The sequence below is a fragment of the Canis lupus genome, chromosome 19, assembly GCF_048164855.1.
Source record: "Canis lupus baileyi chromosome 19, mCanLup2.hap1, whole genome shotgun sequence".
Classification (NCBI taxonomy): Eukaryota; Metazoa; Chordata; class Mammalia; order Carnivora; family Canidae; genus Canis; species Canis lupus.
The window spans coordinates 52,203,325-52,230,444 of NC_132856.1; the positions used below are offsets into that span (position 1 = coordinate 52,203,325).

Below are 27,120 nucleotides of genomic sequence, written 5' to 3' on the forward strand. Positions count from 1 at the left end.
CAAAATCAATTTCCTCCTCCTTGGCAGCCAGTGTTGGATTTTTTTGCTTATCTCTACAACGATGTTTTATTCACAGAGACGTGCTTTTTTTTTCTTTTTTGCTGATTTTCACACAAATGGTAGATAATCTGCATCTTGCTCCCCCCGCACACACACTTGGACATTTTTCCTAAATAGAGCTTGAAGCTGAAGAAAGTTTTGGTAAATTTAATGACCCATGTATTCAGGTAAAATTGGTGAAAGTTTGGATTGTTCCAGGTCCCCCTGACAAGGAGAGTGATAACTGACTTTAATGAGGTAGAGGAAAAAAAAAAAACAAGGTAGAGACCAGGGCCGCCTGGGTGGCTCAGCGGTTGAGCGCCTGCCTTTGGCCCAGGGCGTGATCCTGGAGACTTGGGATGGAGTCTCACATTGGGCTCCCTGCATGGAGCCTGCTTTTCTCTATGCCTGTTTCTGCGTCTCTCTCTCTCTCTCTCTCTCTCATGAATAAATAAAATCTTTAAAAAAAAAAAAAAAAAAAAACAAGGTAGAGACCAATTATGGACACTCAAGGAACAGGCTCAGCGAAGTGCAATTTGACTAAGCTAACAGCGCTACCAAGTGGCAGAACAAGGAAGGTTTCTAGTTTTCTGACTCCCAAGTCTAGCCGGTTCTTGGGAGTGGCCGAAGATTAGATTTTTGAAGAACTTGTTTGGGGTAAACACAGGGGTAAAACGGAGGCCGCAAACACAGGGGTAAAAAGGATCATGGTTATAAGCAAACATTTTTTTTTTTAAAGCAAACACTTTAAAATCAAACTAAAATGTTCACAGAGGAGTCCAGGAAAGATTTAGAGAGTTTTTCAGTCTCAAGGCTTGCATGGAATGAGTGCCAGGGAAGCTGATAAGCTGATGTGGTTCTGATTGTGACCTGTTGGACTGGTGGCTCATCCAACCTGGATTTTGTAGTAAGAGCAGCTTGAAGCGTCAAGGAAACCAGACTCCCTTAAGTACATTCTGGGGGCGCCTGGATGGTACAGTCAGGTATCCCACTCGTGGTTTCACTTAGATCAAGGCCAGAGTCAGGGCTCCATGCTCCACAGGGAGTCCGCTTGAAAATTTTATCTGCTCCTCCCCCCATTCATGCATATACATGCACTTGTTCTCTCTCTAATAATTAGTCTTTTTTTTTTTTTTTTTAAGTATGTTCTGTTCTAGCTACCCCAACCCCACCCACCAGGAGTGGCAGGATAAGAGGTTTTGAGCCCAGTCTTCTGACAAGCTGCATCCATCCTGCTCCTTGTCTGTGTTCTGTCCTTGGTCACCTTGCAAGATTGAAGCCCCAAGATGCCACCTACCTCTCTTGTCCCTTCATCCACAGCTTTTTTTTTTTTTCAAGAAAATTTTTTTTAATTTTTATTTCTTTATGATAGTCACAGAGAGAGAGAGAGGCAGAGACATAGGCAGAGGGAGAAGCAGGCTCCATACACCGGGAGCCCGACGTGGGATTCGATCCCGGGTCTCCAGGATCACGCCCTGGGCCAAAAGCAGGCGCTAAACCACTGCGCCACCCAGGGATCCCTCATCCACAGCTTTTGATTACTGCCCTTGCCTTTCCACCACTACGTATTAACAACCATTCTCTGACTTCCCTGCCCAGACTGACATGCCCTGTCATCTGGCTGTGTTTCCTCTGCCTAGACAAGTTTTGTCTTCATCAGAGACTTTAGTGTTCTCATGAACATGCTCTCCATTCCTTGCCTTCCTCCTCTTCAGAGATTTCTCCCACTTGAGCCCCCCCACCCCCAATCACACTGAGGATCTTTCCCTTTTGAGTCCTTTTTGATGCATACATGTTGCTTTCCTCCACTTTCAGTGGAGGGGACATGGGTTGACCACAGTGCTTTGGGGATCTTCCCCTTTTTCTTGCTCAATTTGTAGTTTTTGGTTTTGTTTTGTTTTGTTTAAGATTTTATTTATTCATGAGAGACAGGCAGAGGGAGAAGCAGGCCCCATGCAGGGAGCCCAATGCAGGACTTGATCCTGGAACTCCCAAGATCACACGCCCTGGGCTGAAGGCAGGCACTAAACCACTGAGCCACCCAGGGATCTCCAAATCTGTAGTTCAGTTGACAAGGCCCTGCTGTCATACTCCAAAACTAGGCCCATGGGTTGGCCAAAGTGATTGGCTTAGAAGCAAGTGACCAAAATCGAGCCAGTGAGCCTCAGGCCAGGGGGGACTTTGGGGCAAGAGAAGCCCTTGTTTTTCTAATACTAAAGCCAGAAAATAGCAAGTGTGGTGGTGGTGGAGGAGGAGCAGGGAGTATACTTGACAGAATGAAACCAACAAGGAAGAAAGTTCATCTAAAAGATGGAACAAGAGGGCAGTCAGGGTGGCTCAGAAGTTTAGCGCCACCTTCGGCCCAGGGCGTGATCCTGGAGACCTGGGATCAAGTCCTGCATCAGGTTCCGTGCATGGAGCCTGCTCCTCCCTCTGCCTGGGTCTCTGCCTCTCTCTGTGTGTCTCTCATGAAAAATAAAAATAAAATATTTTAAAAAATAAAAGATGGAGCAAGAAAACATGGTGTTTTCTCCCAAATTTAAACTGAACAGGGATCCCTGGGTGGCGCAGCGGTTTGGCGCCTGCCTTTGGCCCAGGGCGCGATCCTGGAGACCCGGGATCAAATCCCACTCGGGCTCCCGGTGCACGGACCCTGCTTCTCCCTCTGCCTGTGTCTCTGCCTCTCTCTCTCTCTCTCTCTCTGTGTGACTATCATAAATAAAAAAAAATAATAATAAAATTAAAAAAAAAATAGGGATCCCTGGGTGGCGCAGCGGTTTGGCGCCTGCCTTTGGCCCAGGGCGCGATCCTGGAGACCCGGGATCAAATCCCACATCAGGCTCCCAGTGCATGGAGCCTGCTTCTCCCTCTGCCTGTGTCTCTGCCTCTCTCTCTCTCTGTGACTATCATAAAAAAAAAAAAAAAAAGATATTAAAATTAAAAAAAATAAAAATAAACTGAACATATCCAGCAGTTCCACTCCTGAGTATATGCCCACCAGAAATGAAAGGGACTCAACATATTTGCACATTCCGGTTTATTATAGCAGCATGATTCACAATAGCCAAAAGGTGGAAGTAACCCAAGTGCCTGCCGATGGATGAATGCATAAACAAATTGTGACATATGCAGACAACGGAATCTTAAATATTATTCAACTTAAAAAGAGAAAGACATTCTGACATATGCTATAACATGGATGAACCTAGAGGATGTTAAGTAAGCCAGACACAGAAGGCTAACTACTGTATATAACCACTCGTACAAAGTCTCTAGAAGAGATGTGTGGAGGCAGGAAGTAGAATGGTGGGTGCCTTCCAGAGGAGTTGTTTGTGTTTAATGGGGACAGTTTTTGTTTGGGAAGAAGAAATAGTTCTGAAAAATGGAGGTGGTAATGTGTGTACAAAAGTGTGAATAATGTAAATGCCACTGAGCTGTATACTTAAAAAATGATTTGGGTGGTCATTTTTATGTGTATTTTACAGTGATGTTGTTTTTTTTTATTTTTAAGATTTTATTTATTCACGAGATACACAGAGAGGCAGAGGGAGAAGCAGGCTCCGTGCAGGGAGCCCGATGCAGGGCTCAATCCCAGAACTGTGGGATCATGCCCTGAGCCAAAGGCAGCCACTCAACCGCTGAGCCACCCAGGCATCCCTACAGCGATATGTTTTTTAAAAGATTTTATTTATGGGGCACCTGAGTGGATCAGTCTGTTAAGTATCTTCCTTCAGCTCAGGTCTTGATCTCGAGGTCCTGGGATTGAGCCCCACATCAGGCTCTTTGCTCAATGGAGAGCCTGCTTCTCTCTCTCTCCCTCTGCCCCCCACTCCACTCATGCTCGTGTGGTCTCTCTAAATTTAATTTTATAAATATATTTGAGGGTGCAAGTGCATGCACGTGTGGGCAGGGGGAGGAGTGGAGGAAGAGAGAATCCCAAGTAGGCTTCTGCCATGCAGGAGTTGAATGCAGGGCTCCGTCTCACTACTGTGAGATCATGATCTGAGCTAAAACCAAGAGTTGGATGCTCGGCCAACTGAGCCACCCAGGCGCACCAACAATATTTTAAATTAAAAGAACAAGATTAGGGATCCCTAGGTGGCGCAGCGGTTTGGCGCCTGCCTTCGGCCTAGGGCGCGATCCTGGAGACCCAGGATCGAATCCCACATCAGGCTCCCGGTGCATGGAGCCTGCTTCTCCCTCTGCCTGTGTCTCTGCCTCTCTCTCTCTCTCCCTCTGTGACTATCATAAATAAATAAAAATTTTAAAAAAAATTATAAAAAAAAATAAAAGAACAAGATTAAAAAAAAAAAAAACAAGATTAGGGGATCCCTGGGTGGCGCAGCGGTTTAGCGCCTGCCTTTGGCCCAGGGCGCGATCCTGGAGACCCGGGATCGAATCCCACGTCGGGCTCCTGGGATGGAGCCTGCTTCTCCCTCTGCCTGTGTCTCTGCTTCTCTCTCTCTATCATAAATAAAATAAAAAAAAAGAACAAGATTAAAATAAATAAATAAATAAATAAATAAATAAATAAATAAATAAAATAACAAGATGTAGTCAAAGTGAAGCCAAGTCATGACCACATCAGTTTGAGCCCTAGGACATTAAAGCATGGGGAGAAAAATAAATAAATGAATGAATGAATGAAAGAAAAGAAAGAAAGAAAGAGAAAGAAAGAAAGAAAAGAAAAGAAAAGAAAAAGAAAAGAATGGGGGAGAGGGGATCCCTGGGTGGCTCGGCGGTTTGGCGCCTGCCTTTGGTCCAGGGTGCGATCCTGGAGTCCCGGGATCGAGTTCCACGTCGGGCTCCCAGCATGGAGCCTGCTTCCTGCTTCTCCCTCCTCCTGTGTCTCTGCCCCTCTCTCTCTCTCTCTCTCTCTCTCTCTCTCTCTCTCGTAATAAATAAATCTTAAAAAAAAAAAAAAAAAGAAAAGAAAACATGGGGAGAAAAATTGGCATGGCCACACAGGGATGTTGACATACGGGCCAAGTGTATATAGGACCCCAATCACCTGGAGTTCATCATCTTCACCTGCCAGGGCCCTCTTGGCCTGAAATTCCTGGTGTCCTGGTTCTTGCTCTCATCTCTCAGAGTGGCTAGCTACCTGTGGCTTTGGCCTGCTGGGTCTCCCTTCCCTCTTTGTTGTTAGAACCAAGGCTTCCCTTGGGTAGCCACCACTTCCCCACGGTATTTCCAACAGCCAAGCCTCTGCCTTGGATCTGGCCGATCAGAACCCTCTCTTCTTTCCTGGTCCAATAACTGGGACAGAGATGGCCAAAGAGGAACACCTGGGTGGCCCAGGGGTTGAGCGTCTGTCTTTGGCTCAGGGCATGATCCCAGTTTGGGGATCGAGTCCCTTATCGGGCTTCCTTCGAGGAGCCTGCTTTTCCCTCTGCCTGTCTCTGCCTGTCTGTCTCTCAAGAATGAATGAATGAATGAATGAATGAATAAATAAATAAATAAATAAAATTATATGTATATATATGAATAAGTAAAATAAAAGATGGCCAAAGAATAGGCAGCTTTGGGACTTACCTCCAGTCATCTGAGAAAGAAAAGGTCTTCAGGCCGCTGGGCTGGGTGGGTGAGAGTGTGGGATATACACTTTGATGTGTCTTTTCACACCTTCATTCATTCAAGCATCCTGTCACCTCCGTCTTTGCACTGGCCATATCCTCTGCCTGAAATGCTCTCTTCCCTCAGGTATTCAGAGCTCCCTCTCTCACTTCTAGCTCTCTGCTCCAGCTGCTTTATTTTTCTTCAAAGTGTCTATCATCACCTGTAACATAGTTATTATTTGTCTCCCTTGTTAGAGAGTAGGGAACATGGTTCTATTTCACCATGGCTTGGAGCCCTCAGCAAGTAAGTGCATGAATAGGTCACCCACCACACCTCGCCCCCATTGTGCCCAAATCAGTCCGACCCCATGGACAGGAGCCAAATAGGAACTCCCCATTTCCCTTAAGCCACTTTTTTTTTTTCTTTTAAGCCACCATTTTTTTCAATGAAGGTATACTGTGATCATTTAAGTCTACATTTTTAACTGTTACAGAACTTGACAGAACTGGAAGACTATCTTTTCGGTCTGTTAGTTGCCTGAGCCACTTTGTTTTCTTCCAGCCTGTAACTAGCCAGCACACTTGTGCCTGCATGTCTCCTTGCGGATAGGGCAGCGGTCTCCCTCCCATTGGCCTGCCCACATCAAGTATTCTGAATCTGTACCCCCACAGAGTTGCAAACCACAGAAATGAATGCCCGCCAACCAAGCAGAAAAGAGCTTGGGTATAGCCTGGTGGTGATACCATCTGGAGGGTGGGAGGAGCTGGCCTTGAAGCTATGCGGCCAGGAGCTGCTGCTGGGGATACAGTGAACAAACCATCCCGTGGCCCTGCCTGCATGGAGCCAACCTAGCTGGGGAGGCAGGTGATAAATAACAAGCAAAGTAGTGGCGAGTGCAATGAACAAAAATAAAGCGAGGTGGTGATGTGGGGCTGGGGCAGGTGCAATTCTAAGTCGAGCAGTGCACAGGGAAGTTCCGGGGGAGCCAAGGGACTGAGGCCAAGCTGGTTGCTGGGAGATGAGCCTTCCAGGCAGAGGGAACAGCCAGTACAAAGTCCCTGAGGTTGACAGTGCTTGTGGAAGGAGCAGCAAAGAGGCCTGAGGGGCTGGAAGGAGGCCAGCTGGGAGGAGGGAGGGAGGACCATCCAAGAAAGGGTGGGATGGTCCTGCAGGGCAATGGAGACCTTGGCTTTCACCCTGAGTTCTTCAAAAGCTGTGGGCTTGTTTGGGGCAGCAGAAAGCTAGCATTCCTACATCTCCCCTTGCATATGCCCTCAAGCCCCTGCTCCCCTTTGTCAATCCTAAACTAAATCCACTGCTGGCACTTCACACCTCAGTGAGTTTGGAGGAGAAAAAACCCACAATCCTTTTTTAAAAATATTTGAGGTAGGAGGGAGAGGGAGCAGCACACTCCCTGCTGGGCAGAGAGCCTGATGCGGGACTCGATCCCAGGACTGACTCTCAGATCATGATGTGAGCCAAAGGCAGACGTTCAACCGACTGAGCCACCCAGGCATCCCAAACCCCACAATCCTAACATTGCTCATTCATGCAGCACTCTCCCAATTTTTCACACCTTGTTACGTCTTCCAGCGTGCCTGCACGCTCTGCCCTGCGCTGATGTCCTCCTTACTGCACTAGAAAATAGTCACTGCATTCATTTCTTCCCACACTAAAGCCAGGAGCGCTTGTGCCCACACTTCCTGCTTTCCACTTAGCTCCAGAAGCCACGACTCTCTGGCTCTCCCCTGAGTTCACCTTTTTCCCTTCTCCCCAGAGCTCAGACCTCACCTCTCTCTTCACTTACTCCCCAGGTGATCTCAGCCAGCCCCATGATTTCAAAGACCGTCAAAACACTCAGGCACCTGAGTAGCTCAGTCGATTAACGGCCTTCAGCTCAGGTCATGATGCCGGGGTCCTGGGATAGAGCCAGGTGTCCAGTTCCCTGCTCAGTGATGGAGTCTGTTTTTCCCTTTCCCTCTACCCTCCCGCCCCAGATTGCTCTCTCAATCTCTAATAATAAAGTCTTTTTTTTTTAATTTTTTTAAATTTATTTTTGATAGTCACAGAGAGAGAGAGAGAGAGTGGCGGAGACACAGGCAGAGGGAGAAGCAGGCTCCATGCACCGGGAGCCCGACATGGGATTCGATCCTGGGTCTCCAGGATCGCGCCCTGGGTCAAAAGCAGGCGCCAAACCGCTGCGCCACCCAGGGATCCCATAATAAAGTCTTTATATATATTTTAAAAGACGATCAAAAACAGTCTCGATTAAATGCCTCCAGCCAAGAATTCTCCCATAAAGTACTAACACACACATCCAACCGCCTATGTGACCACTTCCCTTGGAGATTATGTATAAAGCACATCCAAAATAAACCTACCTGCCCAGACCCCTTCAGCTCTAGCGTCTCTCTGCACCCTTGCCAGGGCTGTGTGGGCTTTTGCACAACTGCATGCACACCAATTCTTCAGACAACTACTACCGTGGGCTCTGGATCACATTGCCAACATACTCAAGAGGATCAGACTGGATCACACTGGACACTTGCCCACCCGCTCAGGAGAACCAGATGTGCCTGGGATTGTCAGTTCCTGGGCCACCTTTAGTCTGGACCTACCAGTTCAGGACAACTCTGAGATGTCACTTAACCTCCCAAGTTCCCTGCCAGGTCAAGCAATGGGTGCCTACTGCAGGACCCCACCTGAGCTTACCCCCTCCTAGCCCTGCTTCCTCCTGCTTCTTTGACTTCTCTCTCTCTCTCTCTCTCTCTCTCTCTCACATGCAATCAATCAAGTGAACTCCATCTTCAAATTACACCCCAACTCTGCATGCTTTTCATCTTCACCAAGATCACCTGAGTCTAGTCTCCAGCAGCAGGTGCTCAGATGAGTGCAATAACTTTTTTTTTTTAAGATTTTATTTATTCATAAGAGACACACGGGGCGGGGGGGTGGTGGGGAGCACAGAGATACAGGCAGAGGGAGGAGCAGGCTCCATGCAGGGAACCTGACATGGAACTTGATTCCGGGTCTCCAGGATCAGGCCCTGGGCTGAAGGCAGTGCTAAACCGCTGAGCCACTGGGACTGCCCAACAATAACTTTTTTTTTTAAATCTTTTTTTTGGGGACACCTGGGGGGCTCAGTGGTTGAGAATCTGCCTTTGGCTTGGATCATAATCCCAGGGTCCTGGGATTGAGTCCTGCATCGGGCTCCCCACAGTGAGCCTGCTTCTCTCTCTGCCTCTCTATGTCTCTCATGAATAAATCTTTAAAAAAGAAATTTGTTTTAAGTAGGCTCCATGCCCAATGTGAGGCTGGAACTCATAACCCTGAGGCCAAGAGTCACATGCTCTACTGATTCAGCCAGCCAGGCACCCCTGCAGTGACCTCATTGGCCTTCCTGCTTCTACTTTTGTATAATAGTCTCTGCACACAGCAGCCAGAGAATTTTAACCATTCATAAAAGACTGGAAACCTAAACACTGGCATATCCTAATATAACAGTGGTTCACACTGTGCACTTCCCCCAGGCTGGGCACTGGGCTAAGCTTTTGCAGTCATTCAGCTGTTCTCTGCCTGTATACTGAGTACCTACTGTGTACCGTGCACTGCCCTGCTGTGGGATAAGGTGGTTAAAACAGACAAGATTTCTATCCCCTTTAAGCTGATATTCTGGCTGGGGAGGCTAAACAATAAATGAAAATACAAATAATTGCAGGGGCTCTGGGTGGCTCAGTTGGCTAAGTGTATGCCTTTAGGCTCAGGTCATGATCTCAGGGTCCTGGAATGGAGCCCCACATTGGGCTCCCTGCTCAGGGAGAAAACTGCTTCTCCCCTCTCCCTCTGCCACTCCCCTTGCTTGTGCACTATCTCTAATATAAATAAAAATTTTAAACATAAATAGATGCAGATTGTGACAAATGCCATGAAAAAAATAGAGTGAAAAAAATAAAAATAAAAAAATAGAGTGATGTGTGGTCACCAAGGGAGGCCAACCTTCATTGATCACTAGAGGCTTCCTGGAGGAGGTGATCCCTGAGCTGAAAGCCAATGGATGAGGAGCTAGCCACACAAAAAGCAAGGTGGGGATCCTTTCGGGCACAAGCCCTGGGGCCATGGAGGCTGGATCAGTCAGCGAAGGATTGCTGATGGGGCAGATGGGACAGGGCCTCATGGGCTGCAATGAAGACCGTCTGTGATGCTGAACAAAGTGGAAGCCATGGAGGGTTCTTGAGCAGAGAAAGGGTGTGAACTCACTAGAGTGTTCACAAGCACCTTTTGCACCTGTGTGGGGAACTATGGAGAAGGGGAGGTGATGGCAGGGGCCAGGCACCTGGGCAGGAGACCACGTTGGTTCAGGTGAGTGACAAGGGGGACTGAACGGGGAGGGGTGGTAAGGTTTTTTGGAGGCAGGGCTAGCAGACACTGGGGATAAGGAAAAAGACTCAGACAATTGAGGCAAACAAGGGACCCCAGAGAGTGATGGTACAGGATAACAGGTAAGAGCTTGGGATGGAGGAGACCTGGGTGCAAATGCCTTCTAAGTCCCTTTCCCACTGGGCAACGCTTAGAAATGTGGCCCAATCTCTGGCCTCAAATAATTCCGAAGTGGCTTATGGTATGCAGCTAGGAAGGACTGAAGAAATGGTGGCTATTCTGCAGTCAATTAAGCCGACTGTGCTCTCAAGGGCCCAGTGTGCCATGACTGCAAATAGTAGTGTCCTTGGTAGTGTATGCAGCCTGTTGATTGTATGGGTTGCCCTAAGGGACCTCGGAGACAGCCTTTATGATGGGCTTTGAGGTCTGACATCATGCTATCTCCAATCTATGCCACAGACAGGTATGCGAGGTGTCTTTGGGAAGCCCCAGGGCACAGTAGCCAGGGTCCACATTGGCCAAGTCATTATGTGCCTCTTACCAAGCTGCAGAATAAGGAGCATGTGATTGAGGCCCTATGCAGGGCCAAGTTCAAGTTCCCTGGCTGCCAGAAGATCCACATCTCCAAGAAGTGGAGCTTCACTAAGTTTAATCCGGACGAATTTTTTTTTAATTTTTAAAAAAGATTTTATTTATTCAAGAGAGACAGAGAAAGGCAGAGACACAAGCAGAGGAAGAAGCAAGCGCCATGCTGGAAGCTGGATGTGAGACTCCAACCCAGGACCCCAGGACCACGCCCTGAGCCAAGGGCAGACCATCAACCACTGAGCCACCCAGGCTTCCCCATCGTGGATGAATTTGATGACATGGTGGCTGATGAGCAGCTCATCCCAGATGGCCCTGGGGTCAAATACATCCCTAATCCTTGCCCCTTGGACAAACGGAGGGCTCTGCACTCATGAGAACCTTACACCACCTCAACCCTATTCATAAATCCTACTTCCTGAAGAAAAAAAAGGAAAGAAAGAAAGAAGAAAAGAGGAAAGAAAGAAAGAAGAAAAGAGGAAAGAAAGAAAAAGGAAAAAAGAAAAAGGGAAGAATGAGAAGAAAGAAAGAAAGAAAGAAAGAAAGAAAGAAAGAAAAAGAAAGAAAGAAGAAAGAAAGAAAGAAAGAAAGAAAGAAAGAAAGAAAGAAAGAAAGAAAGAAAGAAAAAGAAAGATGGGATCCCTGGGTGGCACAGCGGTTTGGCGCCTGCCTTTGGCCCAGGGCACGATCCTGAAGACCCAGGATCGAATCCCACGTCGGGCTCCCGGTGCATGGAGCCTGCTTCTCCCTCTGCCTGTGTCTCTGCCTCTCTCTCTCTGTGTGACTATCATAAATAAATAAAAATTTATAAAAAAAAAAAAAGAGAGAGAGAGAAAGAAAGAGAGAAAGAGAAAAGAAAGAAAGAAATGGTGGCTATTAAAAAATTCCAAGGGCGGAGATACAAAGGCAGGCAGTGAAGGCGTGGCATTGGGCCCAGCAGTGACAGTGACAGATAGCTGGCAGCAGGGGGCAGCAGCGAGCCTGGAGGCGGCCGGGCAGGGGCTTAGCAATTCGCAGCTCTGCAGGTCCCAAGAGGCTGGACTAGACTGTGGGTGCCTCAGGTGCCAGGACCTGGGGGCATGTGTCCAGGCCGTGTGACTGAGGAGGTGGACAGGCCCTCGTCGCATTCTGGAGTCCGGGGAGCAGAGCCTCATAAGAGGCATTTTGTTCAGGAGAAATCTGAGCTGCCCGCACCGTGCAGTTCAGGCAGAGATGGGGCCGGCAGACAGAGGCCTTCCTGCCCTCCCTCGTTCCCTCGGGGGACTCGGCCCAGCTCAGAGGCTCAATCCCAGGGCCAGCGAAGCGGGGGTTCCCCCTACCAGCCTCCTACTCCCTCCACAAACACTCCAGGCCCGGGCTCTGTACAATAGGCACTTTATTAGTGGTTGGAATGCAGTTAACACGCGAGAGTGTGCAAACAGGCCGGGGGGCCTGAGGGCTGGCGGGCAGGCACAGGAGACGGGGACCCCAGGCTGGGTTTCTCCCTCTCTGGGAGGCTGCCAAGGTGCTGATGAGCAAAGGCATGATACGGGGATATGGCCGGGGGTCAGGGTGGGGTGGGGGTGGGACCTGGAGGTCCCCAGCATTCAACAAATTTGGCAAAAGGATCCTCAAGGTGAAGTGATAGGGCGGGGGGTAGGGAGGGGGGTTGCCCACAGCATCTGCCCCCACCCCTTCTCCTAACACCGTCCCTTGGGCGGATTCAGCTGCCTTCTCTCTTACAAAGAGCTGTGTCGATCACTGGCAGATGGGGGGACATTCACCAGCAGGTTTCCATTAAGCAGCTCTTAGCGGGCTCCTCCCTCCTGCTCTGGGCCGGCTCCACACCTTCCGCTCCCTGCTGCCCTCCCCCGACAGACTCTCCCTCTCCTTCCAGGATCCCCCTGCTGTGGCCTCCCATGCCAGGAGACACCCCCACCTGGCCACGCCGCCACTCCCCCCACCCCAGCCACGCTCGGTGGGGAGGCGGGGACAGAAGGCACTCCACAGCTGGCCCCATCTCAGCCGTTGAGACAGACAGAAAAAGCTAATAGACCCTTTAATGCATGTCCAGGTTAAAAAATAATAATAAAGAAATGCATGTGGCAGCCTGTGTGCCAGCTGTTCAGCCGCGGAGGAGGGGCTCAGTCCTGGCCTGGGCAGACACCAGCGAGCGAACGAACGTGGGGGGGCCCTTAGAAGCTGGAGCTTGCTAGAGCCACCCCTCTTGCAGACACAAAGGCCGCCCCGTTGTCAGAGGGGAACAGGAAGCATGAGGCGGCCCAGGCCCCACTGCATGCCAGACGTCAAGAGGCCTCACCAGACTTCTCCCCACTGTCCAGGCCAGTGAGGACTGAAGTGACCTGTGCAGTTCTGGGGCGCTGCCGTGAAAATCCAACTGCCCCTTGGCACAGGAAGGAGATGCCCCAAATCCTCCAGGTCCCTGGAATCCAGCAGTAACTGGATGGTTGGCGGTGGAGGGGAGGGGGGAGGCGGCAGTGATAGGACTTCAGGTGAGCCCAGGGGCCAGGGCTTCTGACCCAGCTGCCGAGCACCCAGTGTGAGACTTCTGGAAAGGTGGGGGGGCGGGGAGCGGGGCCTTTAGGACTCCGCCAGCTTCTTGTTGGTCTTGTTCAAGAGCCTCTTAAGGTTGGGAGACATGAAGTAAGGCCTCTCGGCTGAGCCATCATTCCTCTCCAGGTCCTCCACTGCGGAGAGAGGCCCCAGAGACGGTGGCATGAGGGGAGCCCATGGGCAGGGGCCTCTGGGGACAGGGCGCAAGGACCAGGGCCATAGAGAAGCCTCAGAGGGTTAGGAAGCAAGACACACTGGGACCACAGAGGGGCAGGCTGTGGTGGGCTCGGGAACGGGACACACACGCTCCCCGCGCTCCCAGGCAGGGTCGCCCCGCATGCACCCCCGGTCTACAGGGAGGAAACGAGGAGGCCTGCCTGGCCCCCACGCCTCCCTCCCTTGCTCTCTACTCCTCGACTTCTGCCCGCTTCCCCTCCTCCTCCGCACTCCCCTTCAACAGGATGTCTCTCAGCTCGGGCGACATGAAGTAGGGTCGCTCCTGAGAGCCGTCATTCCTTTCCAGGTCCTCACCTGGGCTCCCCCCAGGAACCGGCAGGGGGGAAATGGGGTGGTCAGGAAGGGAGGGAAAGAGGGAGGCGGGGAAGAACAGGGAAGCCAGCAGGCATGGAGTAGAGGAAGAGAAAAGAAAAAAACAAAAAACAAAAAAAAACAGACAGATGGAGAGACCAGAGTTAGTAGCAGCCACAAAACCCCCCCCAACAAAGCCAGAGACTCCGAAGCCGAGGGCCCAGGGGCGCAGCGTTGTAGCTGCAGCCTGGACCAGGGGGCAACGGGTCGGAGCAGCTCCGAGCGTAGGGAGGAGGCTGAGAATGCATGCCAGGGCCCTCTGCCGCGCCACAGCCGGGTCCCCGGGGAAGCGGGGGGGCGCCCGGCCGTCCAGTACAAAGCCCCATCAGATGTTATGCCCAGAGGGGAGAAGGCAGTCAGGGCCTGGCAAGGGCTGGGCTGAGGGGTCACTCACAGAAGCAGAGGAACAACGTGTCCACACACATGCCGTAGACACTGAAGAAGCCATGGGCAATCAGGTAGGAGCCGATGATCACCGTCTAGCAAGAGGAGCCACGCTGTTTCCACCCCAGCTCCTAGAGCACCTCCCGCTCACCACGCCCTCCCAGGCTCCCGGCAGCTGTTTCCCTGCTGACCAGCCCTCCCTGGAATAACATCCTAAGCCCTGCCATTCACTCCTTGTTCTCTTCAACCCCAGGGCCTTTGTCCTGACTTAGTCTAGTTTTGGTCTCCTTATCCTTCTGCTTTCAGCTCAAACATCAAGTCCTCAGGTACCACTTTCTTCAAGAAGCTGCTTCTGACATCTAGGCCCCATTTTATGCTCTCCTAGCACCGCACACCTGACCTCTGAGATCTGGCAACAATTTTATGCATGTTTAGGGCATTACGGGGATAATGCCCTCATCCCCACTAGACAGTATCTGTCCCACTTACTGCTATCCCCCCAGCAATTTGGAGACTCACAGGTCCTTGGCAGGTATCTGATAAACATGTATGGATTGAAGCGAGTGGACCATGGAGAGATTAAATAACTTGCTCAACCTGACTCATCTTTGGGCAGCAAATAGAGAACTCCGATAAAAATCTAGGTCACTGGGCTCTAAGGCCTGCACTGCTCTCAGGGTGATGACCTTACCCCCTGGTGGCCCCATCACGTCCCTGCCCTCATCCCCACCCCTTTCCCCCCACACCAGTCTCCTCACTATTCATTCCTGGCATAGGCCCACTTCTGGGCCTTTGTATTTGTTGATTCCTCCGGCTGGAGGTTCCCTGTTTCTCCTTCAGATCTTAGATCTGATATCACTTCCACAGTGAAGGCACCTGGCCTTCCAGACCTGCCCAAATCCTCCACCACAGGCTCCCACAGTTCCCTGGAACCCTCCTTGGTGGCACGTATCTGTTTGTAATCATGCATCCACCCACATCGTTAGTCACTAAGGTCCATTTGCCTCGGAAACATTAGGTCCTCTGGAAGGAAGCCCTTTCTCCCCCCTGGGCCTGGTATACTGTAGGTGCTTACTACATGTCTGCGGACTGAATAAATAATCCACCCCCCACCTCTGGCCTCCAACCATATCTGTCTAGTCAAAAGAGACCAGGAGACCCCAGCCACCTCCTTCTCCCTGGACCCCACCCACCCCCAAAGGTCCATACCAGTATAGGGACCCAGTAATAATTGAGGGGTGGTGCTGTGTCCTGCACAATCCTGATCCGGTGAGTGAAAAAGAAGAAAGCCAGGATCCCTGAAGAGAGGGAGGAAACCAAGATGGGTGAGGGTTCTGGCTCAAGGAAGACGTCGGGGCCCAACAGCACTTCACAGGTCACCCCGACAGGCTCCCACAGCCAGGCAGGCAGGCCGGTGGTACTCACCCACGCTCCCCACAATCAGAAGTTTGCCCAACAGGAAAAGGAAGTCGGTAACTTTGTCGAGGACGGCCACTCTGCAGGGGACAGTGAGGAGCACGCATGAATACGAGCACAGGGACTGGGGGAGAAGGGAGGCAGCCGGAGGATGGTGCTGTCCCTGACCTGATGATGTTTCTCATCAGCAGGAAGAAGGCATTCCTGGCCGAGGTGCAGAAGTTGGTGCCGTAGATGGCAATCTGGAGGGATGAAGGGGGGGGATCAGGCCCCCTGGCTGGGAGTGAGGGTTCCTCATACCCAGCAGGAGCTGGTGGGCTGCTTCTGCGTCCCAGGCCTGCTCACCATGATGTAGGCATTCCTGTTGAGGAATCTGATGAATTTCTCCAGGCACCAGAAACAGCATTTGAGACATGTCATGAGGAACTTGGCAAACTTGTTCTCTGCAGCTAAAAGGAAACAGAGGGATGCAGAGGTGAAGGGAGACCCTTGCTGGGGGACCCCCATCCCCCACCTCCTTATTACATGCACAGTCCTGGACTCCTGGAGCCCACGTACTCCAAGGGACAAGGAGAGGGAACTCGATCCAGAATCCAAAACCCTCGGGGTCCTGCCCCTCGCCCAAGTAGGAACCAACTGGCTCCAGGACTCTCAGTCCAGAGCCCCTTGAAGGGCCTAGTGATGAAGCCTTTCAACCCAACCTCTAGGCAGGAGCCAATCACAACCCACACACTCCTGCCCTGGCCCCGCCTCCCACTCAGAAGCCAATCCTTGCGGAGTCCTTGGCCCCTCCCCAAAGAATAACCAATCCCAGCTTCACCACTGCAAATTAAATATAAAGTCTTAGCCCTGCCTTTCCCACAAACAAATCTTAGCCTCTTCAGGAACCAATGGTGGCCCGGGCCTCTTGGTCCTGCCCCCCTAGAGGTAAGAACTCCACCCAATGGGCTCTCTCAGTCATCCTAGCAGCTCCGGGAACTCACCGTTCAAACTGCCCCACCCCCCCATGCTCCCCAAGCAGAAACCAAATCACAGTCCCATTGCCTTAACCCCACCCCTATAAACGAATCTCCACGTGCCCCTCAGCCCTGCCCCCCAGCAGCCAATGCCAGCCACTGGTGGGCCTTACCTTTCAGGCGCTGATCCAGGTACTCAAGCATCACTCGGATGATCTGCACAATGGCCAGAATGAGGGCACCAAAGGCTAAGGAGCCTGTGTGGTACCTGCGGGCCAAAGGGATGGTCAGTGGCTGGACCAATGCTCCTCCACTCCATCTTGTCCCCACCCCCAAGCCACAGGGAGACCCACCTGAGTGCCCGGCCAAAGGCAGAGAAGAGTGGGAAAGCAGGCAGGTCATCTGGCTTGTGCAGGGCCCAGTAGTAGGAGGCGAAGGCCCCAGCTAGTGTGACCTGGCCCAGGGCCAGCACGAAGTTGGCCAGCCAGAAGAACATGAAGGCATTGAAGATCTGCAGGCCCAGCAGGGCCCGATGGTAGCCCGACTCACCACCGTAGAAGGCAAACTGGCAGTGGGCACCAGGGCACAGGCGGGATTCGTTGGAGGAGGCGAAGGTCTGCGGGAGGGATGCAGAGCCATGTCACACCAGAGGGGCCCGGGTTTCCGAGTGGGTTCCAGGCATCAGGTCTGGGTCAGATAGACCATGGGGTGGGACAGGAGTCATGGGAATCAGAGTTAAGTCAAGGGATGGGGGGGCGAGGGTTCAGTACTGGGGGTTATAAAAGGGGTTTTAGAAGCAAGACGGGAACATTGACTCCATGGGTGTCAGAGAGACAGGATAAGCTATCCTGGGGATCAGGGTGGGGTTATGTGTCAATACAGCGGCCACGTGGACAGGACAAGAATGGCAGAGATCAGTAGGAGGACCACAAAATTCAGGATAGGGGCTTATGAAAGGCAAGGAAGGGGTTCCAGAAGCAAGAAGTGGTCATCTTTGGGTTAAGGGAGGGTTATGGGGCAGGGAATGGAGTCACGGGGAGAAAGATGGGTAGTTTGTTCAGCATTCAGGGTGGGGTGGGGGCCACCAAGTTGGGTCTCTTCCCCTCGATGTTCCCGAAATCCAGCACAGGGTATACAGTAGGCACCAAATGTTTGTTGAATGGTCCCCAAGTGGGGACAAGAAGTTTCAAATAGTCTGTGGGCTGCTGGCGAAATAGCCGACCCCCACCTCAGGGTTGCAGGTTTTCCCAGCAAATTGGCAGGTGCCATCATCAAAGATCTTATAGACCGCTTCGTTGGAAGTGGACAGGAAGCTGGAGGTTCGTTAAGGAACCTGAGTTTTGGGATTACGGGCCCCACTAGCTCGTGAGAAAGGATCCATCCCCCCACTGGGTTCTGGCCCTGCCCCCCAAGTCGCAGGTGACTTCCAGGCAAGTTTGGCCCTTAGCCACCCCCGGGGTCAGGCGTCCGGGTCTGAGGGTGGATACACAGCAGTGCTGGCCCAGTAGGCGATGCAAAGGCACAGCAGGAGAAAGGTGACCAGTGGGTATAGCAGGGAGCACATCACGTATCCCACAGCCCTGGGGAAGAGTAGACACAGGCATCAGAGCCCGGGAGGCCCTGGGACCACCCCAGCCCAGCCCCCGGCACCCTGGCACCCACCTGCTGGCTTCTTTGATGAGCGCGATGGCGATGAGAATTCTCTTCCGCAGAAAGATGAGCAGCAAGATGATAATGACCTCAAGGATGCTCAGAATGATCACTGCGGGAGGCAGAGGGGGGCCGAGTCTGCCAGCCGCCTGTCCCCACTCCCTCCCAGGCCTCACCAGGGGTAAGACGTGCGGGGGGGCTGGGACTCACTGAAGGCCATCCACGTCTGCCGCAAATGCAGGTACACGCGAAGGTCGGTCTGGAAGCCAAGGTCCACCAGGGAGATGTCAGAGCCGGCCTCGCCTCGCAGTCGCATGTACTCCATGTAGCAGTGAAATATTCCTGCACGGGGGACCGACCTCAGTCCACCAAATGCTCCCCCAACATTGCAAAGCAGGTAGGAGCACCCCCAGTGAGCAGAAGCAAGAACGAAAGCTGAGAGGGGCTGACATTGCTTGCTCCTGACTCCAAGCCTTTATCAAGATTATTTATTTATGGGGATCCCTGGGTGGCGCAGCGGTTTGGCGCCTGCCTTTGGCCTAGGGCGCGATCCTGGAGACCCAGGATCGAATCCCACGTCGGGCTCCCGGTGCATGGAGCCTGCTTCTCCCTCTGCCTATGTCTCTGCCTCTCTCTCTCTCTCTCTCTCTCTCTGACTATCATAAATAAAATAAAAAAAAAAAATTAAAAAAAAAAAAGATTATTTATTTATTCCTTTGGGGCCGGGGTGGGGGAGTAGGGGGTAAAGGTCAGTGGGAGAGGGAGAGAGAATCCCAAGCAGACTCCCCATTGAGCGGGAAGCCTGATGTGATGTGGGGGCTTGATCGCAGGACTCTGAGATCATGACCTGAGCCGAAATCAAGAATCAGATGCTTAGGAGAGTGAGCCTCCCGGGCGCCCTGCCTCCGAGCCTTTGTATTTGTTGTTCCTGCTGCTTAGTACTGGATTCCTCACACTCTCCTATCTCTACTCAAATGTCACCTTCTAATAAGACCTTCCCAAACCATTTTTCCCATTTCGAAATGCACCCCCTCACCCTCAATGTCTTATCCCTTCTCTCTGCTTGGACCTTCTAGAGGTTTTTCTGGTTTACTATTATTATTTTAAGATTTTATTTGTAGTAATCTGTATCCAACATGGGGTTTAAACTCACAACCCGGAGATCAAAGAGTTGCAGGCTCCCCGGACTGAGCTAGCCAGGCGTCCCCTGGTTATTTATTTATTTATTTATTTATTTATTTATTTATTTATTTATAAATGATCTTATCTATTTTTTTTTATTTTTTTTTAAGATTTTATTTATTTATTTATGATAGTCACAGAGAGAGAGAGAGGCAGAGACACAGGCAGAGGGAGAAGCAGGCTCCATGTAGGGAGCCCGACGTGGGATTCGATCCCGGGTCTCCAGGATCGCGCCCTGGGCCAAAGGCAGGCGCCAAACCGCTGCGCCACCCAGGGATCCCTGATCTTATCTATTTATTCATGAGAGGCACACACACACACAGAGGCAGAGACACAGGCAGAGGGAGAAGCAGGCTCCATGCAGGGAGCCTGTCATGGGACTCGATCCTGAGTCTCCAGGATCAGGCCCTGAGCTAAAGGCAGTGCTAAACCACTGAGCCACCCAGGCTGCCCAGGTTTATTATTTCTTGTGCACACCCCCAGACCTAGAAAACTGCCCAGGACATACAGACACTCAATACAGGTTTGATGCATGCATGCGTAAATGAGTGGCTGAATAGGTGCCAGGATGCTATGTAACCTGAGGCTTTCCTGGCCACCCAGTAACGATGATTCATGGGTGGGGATGGAGGATGTGGGTATTAACGTTCAGTGGGGTGGCATTAGGGATTTTCAATATTTCCCTTAGCTCTTTGTAGAATAAAATTGTAAAATGCAGATAAAGTAAAATAAAAAAAAAAAATAGGGACGCCTAGGTGGCTCAGCAGTTGAGTGTCTTCTTTTGGCTCAGGGCGTGATCCCCAGGTCCCAGGATCGAGTCCCATATCAGGCTCCCTGCATGGAGCCTGCTTCTCCCTCTGCCTGTGTCTCTGCCTCTCTGTCTCTCTGTATCTCTCATGAATGAATAAATAAAATCTGAAAAGAAAGAAAAGAAAGGAAAGGAAAGGAAAGGAAAGGAAAGGAAAGGAAAGGAAAGGAAAGGAAAGGAAAGGAAAGGAAAAAAGAAAAGAAAAGAAAAGAAAAGAAAAGAAAAGAAGGAAAGGAAAGGAAAGGAAAGGAAAGGAAAGGAAAGGAAAGGAAAGGAAAGGAAAGGAAAGGAAAGGAAAGGAAAGGAAAAAGGAAACCAAGGGGCCTGGCTGGCTCAGTCATGAGAGCATGAGATTCTTGATCTGAGGGTCGTGAGTTGAGTCTGACACTGGGTGTAGAGATTTCTTGAAACTAAAATCTTAAAAACAAAACAAACAAAAACCATTTGCCTCAAAAACCAGCACTCAGCTAGAAACCACCATTAACATGAGTATCTTAATATCTACGTCTTCACCTTGGGTTGCCTATCAGACATCTTCCCCCTGGGAATGTTTATCTGAATAATCAGAATGTGAAGCACTGAGTTTTGCGCATTGCCTCTGGCTGCCACAAGCCTGAGATCTACAGGACCCTCCCCCTACCTCATCTGCATGCTTTTTCTCATTAAGCCTCCTAACTAGTAAATACCAATTATCCCCACTTTACAGAGGAAGAAATTGAGGTACAGGGAGGTTGAGTCACCTGCCTGAGGTCACAGAGGAGGGAACCGGGAGAGCCAGCACTTCATCCCCAGCTGTCTGGTACCAGAGCACCCATCTGTAACCATTGTGCTAAGTGGTCTCCTTGAGAATGCTTTTTGGGGTAAAGTACAGATCCAGGCCCCATCTGGAAGGCTACAATTTAACTCATCCCCATCGATAAACACTGAGGTTCCAAGTACTGCTCCCATAGACAATGCCGAGATGAACTTCCTCACAAATAGGCCAAATAAAAGCCGGAGAATGTCTGATGGTTTAGGACAAGATTCTTGAGGGCCACTGGCAGGTCAAAGAGCACTGGCGTTTTGTAGACTGCGGGGTGGGGAGGGGTCACGGAGTGGGAGACGTACCATAGCCCAGCACCAGAATCACCATGATGATCATCACCCAGACCATGATGCCGGCCAGGAAGCGGAGCAGGACGATGAAGAGGAGGCTCATCAGCATAGCGATGACCAGGCCTCTGGGGATAAAATGAGGGCATGGGCAGACCGCATCCTCACCAGCCTCAGCCTACACAGACTGGGAGGACCACACTCCTCCCCAACTTACATGACTATCCAGTACCAGGAGACCGTGTAATCTTCAAATATCCGCATGGCCAGCTGCCGGGCCTCCAGGACCCCGTTGGCCTTCCTGGGGACAGGCAACAAGGCTCGTGTGAGAGCCCTTCCCTGATCGGGCCAGCCCCAGGGGATGCCCTGGCCCACCCCAGAAAGTAGGACGCCGATGTGGTGGGCCGCGGTCCTCACTTGGCTCCCTCCACCAGCTCTGTGATGTTTTTTCGAAAGCCATGCCCATCCTCGTAGGTCGTCTCATTGCCCACCATGAGGACCCCCTTGTGGGCGTGGATGGCTGGGAAGCATCGCCGGGCCACTGCGTGGAGCAGGGAATGAGACCAGTCAGGCCGAGCCCCTGAAACCCCCCCAACTCCGCCCCGCCCCCGTTTCTAGAACCCCAAACTCACAAGGTTTGCTGGGGATGAGTACAGCAGGGCAGTCGCCATCCCGAAGCACTTCAGCCACACCCTAGCAAGAAAGGGAGAGGGGTTAATGCCCCAGGTCAGCACCCTGCACCTGCCCCTACCTAGGCTCCCCTCACCTTGTTGTTCTGGAAGCCAGGCACACAGAACTGCTTGTAGTATTCAAAGTCCTGGGATTTCTGAGCGTTCAGGTAGGTGAGGTAACGGTCAGGGCACTTCTCCACGCAGATCTTGGGGAGCAGGAGGCCGGGGTTGGGGGGATCAAGATAGACAGCCAGGCCCCACCCAGGACAGAGGCCCCACCTCCCATTCACCAGGGAAAAGAAAAGGCCAAGAGCAGCTGTCCCTAGAGGGAGAAAATGACCTGGTAAAGGAAAGCAGGGGTAGCAAAGAAGATGGGAAATGGCCAAATTACCTGAGGGGTGGGACACTGGAATTCCAGCAGGACCAGGGGGCTGGCACACTTCACGATGTTGAAATAAAACAGGAAGGGTTTGTTCCTAGGGTTGGGGGAGGGATATGAAAACTGTCAAGGCTTCTCAACCTCCTGACGTAAAATATCTAATGCAAGCAACTCTAGTAGCAGCAACCCCAAGCTCTTCTAAGCTCTGCCTACTGGCTCATCGATCCAGCCCAACAGTCTCCTGAGGGTGGGACTGTGATGATCCCCATTTCAGAGATGAGGAAAATGAGGCCCAGAGAGGTTGAGACACTTGCCCTAGCTCACACAGCCAGAGAGTGGCACAGCCTGGATTGAATCACCTTTAGCTCACTGTTCATCCCCGCCTGACATCAGATCAGGGACTGTTTCCTCTCAGTCCTTCCCCTAAATTGTGAGCTACCAGAGGACAAGACTCTTAATGTCTCATTTAGTGCAGTGTCCTCAAAGCCTAGAACAGTGGTTGGGGATGGATGGTGGGAGATTTATAAGCATTTGTTGACTGAACTAATGGATAGTGGAGGTGGGGGAAACCTAGAACCTTCTCCCCAGTGCTCATGAAGCCATCCTGCCCGCACCTCTCCAGTCCCACCAGGTCCCCAAGGAGCCAGACTCACGCATTTTTTGTGCCCTTCTGCCCGCAGAACTCGCCTCGGCTATCAGTAGGGTAGATCACCTTCCGAGGGTCCCCATGGGTCCAGGCTGTGGAGGGATCCAGGGACACTGAGGCACTGCCATTCTTCAGCACCATCCCCATTTCTGCCTTAGAGGCTGTGGCTCGTCCTCCCACCTTGGAACCCCGATCCTGGGCCCCCCTCCACTCACCTATGATGCCTACAGCCACATAGCCCACAATGGCCAGGAGGAGGAACACACAGCAGATGATGTCTGTGCAGCCCCTGGAGAACAGGGAACAGCATCAGGGTGGGAGCCTTGGGGCCCTGTGTATCATGAACCCCATCTTGCCCTGGACATATACCTACATCCATATGTTATTTGGACATATGTCCCTGTGGTGTGAATGCTGTACCAAAAAGCACCTACATTTTATTCTTATTTATTTATTTATTTTTAAAGCAAGCTCTACACCAACACCAGGCTCGAACTCACAACCCTAAGACTAGGAATCACATGCTCCAGGGACTGAGCCAGTCTCACACAACTTACATGTTGATACCTAATGCTACACTGTTCTTGAAGCAGTTGGCCACAATGTTCAGCTCTCTTTTGAGAGTGCTCATTTCCCCCCACCTTGAATAGCAACAGGTATTAAATGTTTTTTAAAATTTAAATTATTTTAAAAATACATACATCCATACATAATTTAAGCTCTTTTTATTACTATAAGATTAAACATGAAGAATTCCATACAGGAATACATGCAATATTAAAATAAGTCACCCACGCAGCCTCTCTCCCTATAAGTAACCTCTGTTAATGATTTCTTGGGAGTCTTTTCTTTTTTAAGTTTATTTATTTACTTATTTTAGTAATCTCTACACCCAACCTAGGGCTGGAACTCATGACCCTGTGGTCAAGAGTAACTTATCAAACTAGTTCCAACGGATGGACATTCAGATTGTTGGTTTCTGCCATTTTCAAAAAGGCAGCTACACCATACATTTTTATCCAGGTATGCCGGGTTTATGGAGAATTTTTTTCCCTAGAATTTTACTCTTTGGAACAAAGAACTGCACATTTAAAAATTCATATTTTGAGACACCTAGGTAACTCAGTTGGTTAAGCATCGCACTCTTGGTTTCAGCTCAGGTCATCGTCTCAGGGTAGTGGGATCAGCACAGAGTCGACTTGGGATACTCTCTCTCCCTTCCCCATCCCCCCCCCACCGTACCTAGGTGCACTCTCTCGTGCTTAAATAAATACAAAAAATAATAATAAAAATAAATAAATACAATTTTAAAAAATTTTATATTTCCCAATTCCCTCCAAAAGCCACTGAGCCACTTAGATTCAGAGCAGCATATGTGCCAATCTTTTTAATCTTTGCTAATCCATGATGGGGAAATGCTTTTTTTTATTTTTAAGATTTTTATTTACTTGAGAGAGAGAGAGAGCAAGTGAGAGCACAAGCAGAGGAGAGGGGAAGAGAGTGAGGGAGAAGCAGGCTCCCAGCTCAGCAGGTGGGGCTGGATCCCAGGACCCTGGGATCATGACCTGAGCCTAAGGCAGACACTTAAAGACTAAGCCACCCAGGTGCCCCTGTGATGGGGTAACCCTACTTGGTTATTGTTACAAATCTCATTCCTTTACCTTTCAGTGAGTTTGCACATTTCCCCATAACTACACGGTCTGCTATGGTATTTCTTGTTCTAGAAATTCTCTTTCAGTCTTTTGCCTGAGTTTAAAAATTCATTTATAAAGACTCTTTGTATCCTGAGGAACTTAGTTATTTTAACTGTCACGTCGCAAATACTGATCACCAGTTTGTTGGAGAGCAGAAGTGTGGTTGGGGGGTGGCTGAGTAAAGAAACGGGGGTGTTGGGATTGCTAGCAGAGACCCCCTCCCCTCCCAGCGACCCCAGCCCTTACCTGTGATAAATGGGTCCTTTGAAGGTAGGGTCATACTTCTGCGGTGTCCCTGAAAACAGCGAGATTGAGCAGGGGGACCAAGAAGGGGCTGCAAGACCACCCTCCCCCAGAAGTGCCTCGGAGTATCTCTGGCCCAGGGAGGAGTCCTGTCCTGAGGCCTCATCCCACCTCCAGGCCACCACGTCCCTGCCCCCAATGGGGGCAAGGCCAAGTCAGGAGGAGCAGTCGCGATGGAGAGCAGCCCCGAGTATCCCCCGCGGCCCGCCCGCGGAGGTCGGGGCTGGACCGGGGACGGGGAGCCGGGGAGGGGCGGGGGGTCCAAGGTGGGATGTGGAGAAGGTTCCAGCGGGAGGCTGCGGAGGGGGCTACAGGGACAGGCGGCCCAGGGAGGGGGCTCTGCAGGGGGCTCCCAGGACGGCCCGGGGAGGGGCGCTGGCTCGCGCGGGGCAGGGGCTCCCGGCCTGCGCCCCACTCCCGCTCCCCGCGGGGTCCCCCCCAGCGGCCGGGCCCGGGTGCGCGAGGGGGCGCCGCCTACCGTGCTTCCCGTAGTAATGCTGCCGCTCGCCCCCCATCCCCGCGGCCGGCCGCCCGCTCCGAGCCCCCGGGCCCCGGGTCTGGAAGCGCGGGCGTCCGGGCGAGGGACGGACCGACCGACCGGTGGCGGCGGCTCCTCCCAGCCGGGAGCCAGGCGGGGCGGCCCAAACCGGTCTGACCGGCCCTAGCGGAGCGGCGGCCTCGGGACCGACTGGCCGGCGGACGGGGGGGCGGGGGGGCGGGCGGGGCGGCAGCTGCTCCCGCCACTCACCCGCCGCCCGATTTAGCCCCGTCCGCTCCCCGGAGCCGCGCCCAGCCCCCGCCCCCCCATCCCCGGCTTCACCCCCTCCCACCCGGCGGCGCCGCCTGCGACGCTGCTCAGCCCGGGAGGGCGCCTCCCGTCGCCCCATCCTCCAGGTGCGGAAAGTGAGGCGCGGGGAGGGGACCCCAGACGTGGGCGCCGCAACCCCGGCAGATGGCTGAACCCAAACTCCCAAATATAGAGTATTTGCGCTGAAAACTCTCAAGCCAGTGGACGCGTTTTATTTTGGTCTGCTTTTTATTTTATTTTATTTTATTTTATTTTATTTTATTTTATTTTATTTTATTTTATTTTATTTATTTATTTATTTTTAATGAAATGCCAACAGTTAAATATTGGGAAACTGCATATAAAAACCTACATCGGAAAAAAAAAAAAAAAAAAACCTACATCGGGCATATGGGTGGTTCAGTGGTTGAGCGTCTGCCTTCAGCTCAGGTCATGATCCCGGGGAGCTGGGATCCAGTCTCCTATCAGGTTCCCCAAGGGGGGACTGCTTCTCCCTCTGCCTCTGTCTCTGCCCCTCTCTGTGCCTCTCATGAATAAATAAATAAAATCTTAAAAAGAAAAAAAAAACCCACATCGTTAACTGTTGAAGACTGGAAAAAATGGGACTGGCAGCCCAGATGCCACATCCCTGCCTGGCATCGCCCTTCGTGGCCTGCAAGGCTACACACCTGAGCTCACCATCCCTGCACACTTCCCAATAGTGAATCTTGAAGCTATTGTTTTGTAGAACAAGTATGTATTGAGCGCCTACTGGGTGCTGGCCCAGAGCTGGGCATTGAGTACAGTAGCAGACGGTGGCAGATGAGAGACCCAATTTTGTGGCTCTGTCCTTGTGGAGCTGACATCCAAACCACATGGCCCGAGATTCAAATGTGCCTTCTGCCCTATCCAAGCCAGAGGACAATCCAGCCAGTGTCTTGCCTGCCCTGAGCCCCCTGCACAGTGAAACGAGGCTAAAGTATAAAATCAAAACTAGGCGGGGATCCCTGGGTGGCGCAGCGGTTCAGCGCCTGCCTTTGGCCCAGGGCATGATCCTGGAGTACGGGGATCGAGTCCTGAGTCGGACTCCCTGCATAGACCCTACTTCTCCCTCTGCCTGTGTCTCTGCCTCTCTCTCCCTCTCTCTCTATCATGAATAAATAAATAAAATCTTTTAAAAAATAAAATAAAATCAAAACTAGGCAAAGACTGGGGATCCCTGGGTGGCGCAGCGGTTTAGCGCCTGCCTTTGGCCCAGGGCGCGATCCTAGAGACCCGGGATCGAATCCCACGTCGGGCTCCCGGTGCATGGAGCCTGCTTCTCCCTCTGCCTGTGTCTCTGCCTCTCTCTCTCACTGTGTGCCTATCATAAATAAATAAAAAATTTAAAAAAAAATTAAAAAAAAAAAAAAACTAGGCAAAGACCCATCACAGGATAACAGGACATACAG

General features: G+C 51.5%; 1 protein-coding gene and 1 pseudogene across 4 annotated transcripts in view; one reads left to right on the top strand and one right to left on the bottom strand.

Moving 5' to 3' along the window:
* Window positions 1–10,254: 10,254 nt before the first annotated feature.
* On the top strand, window positions 10,255–10,381 carry LOC140611530 (small nucleolar RNA SNORA70; annotated as a pseudogene).
* A 1,537-nt stretch (window positions 10,382–11,918) lies between these two features.
* SLC44A2 (solute carrier family 44 member 2 (CTL2 blood group)) overlaps window positions 11,919–27,120 on the bottom strand; it is a 29,571-nt gene continuing 14,369 nt past the window's right edge. The window contains exons 1-22 of one of the 4 annotated variants that reach the window (XM_072787258.1): window positions 25,361–25,502; window positions 24,826–24,874; window positions 23,101–23,174; window positions 22,893–22,977; window positions 22,252–22,336; window positions 21,956–22,066; window positions 21,822–21,882; window positions 21,607–21,730; window positions 21,407–21,490; window positions 21,205–21,317; window positions 18,318–18,449; window positions 18,120–18,219; window positions 17,945–18,037; window positions 17,686–17,770; window positions 16,811–17,073; window positions 16,631–16,725; window positions 15,847–15,950; window positions 15,670–15,743; window positions 15,511–15,581; window positions 15,295–15,383; window positions 14,096–14,180; window positions 11,919–13,644 (exon numbers count right to left, since the gene is read on the bottom strand). In XM_072787258.1, the coding sequence (XP_072643359.1) occupies window positions 13,520–13,644; window positions 14,096–14,180; window positions 15,295–15,383; window positions 15,511–15,581; window positions 15,670–15,743; window positions 15,847–15,950; window positions 16,631–16,725; window positions 16,811–17,073; window positions 17,686–17,770; window positions 17,945–18,037; window positions 18,120–18,219; window positions 18,318–18,449; window positions 21,205–21,317; window positions 21,407–21,490; window positions 21,607–21,730; window positions 21,822–21,882; window positions 21,956–22,066; window positions 22,252–22,336; window positions 22,893–22,977; window positions 23,101–23,174; window positions 24,826–24,874; window positions 25,361–25,397 (2,139 nt within the window). In that variant the 5' untranslated portion in view covers window positions 25,398–25,502 and the 3' untranslated portion in view covers window positions 11,919–13,519. Of the gene's footprint in view, window positions 13,645–14,095; window positions 14,181–15,294; window positions 15,384–15,510; window positions 15,582–15,669; window positions 15,744–15,846; window positions 15,951–16,630; window positions 16,726–16,810; window positions 17,074–17,685; window positions 17,771–17,944; window positions 18,038–18,119; window positions 18,220–18,317; window positions 18,450–21,204; window positions 21,318–21,406; window positions 21,491–21,606; window positions 21,731–21,821; window positions 21,883–21,955; window positions 22,067–22,251; window positions 22,337–22,892; window positions 22,978–23,100; window positions 23,175–24,825; window positions 24,875–25,360; window positions 25,503–27,120 lie in introns of those variants that run through there. The other 3 variants (XM_072787259.1, XM_072787260.1, XM_072787261.1) reach the window with 3 other exon arrangements.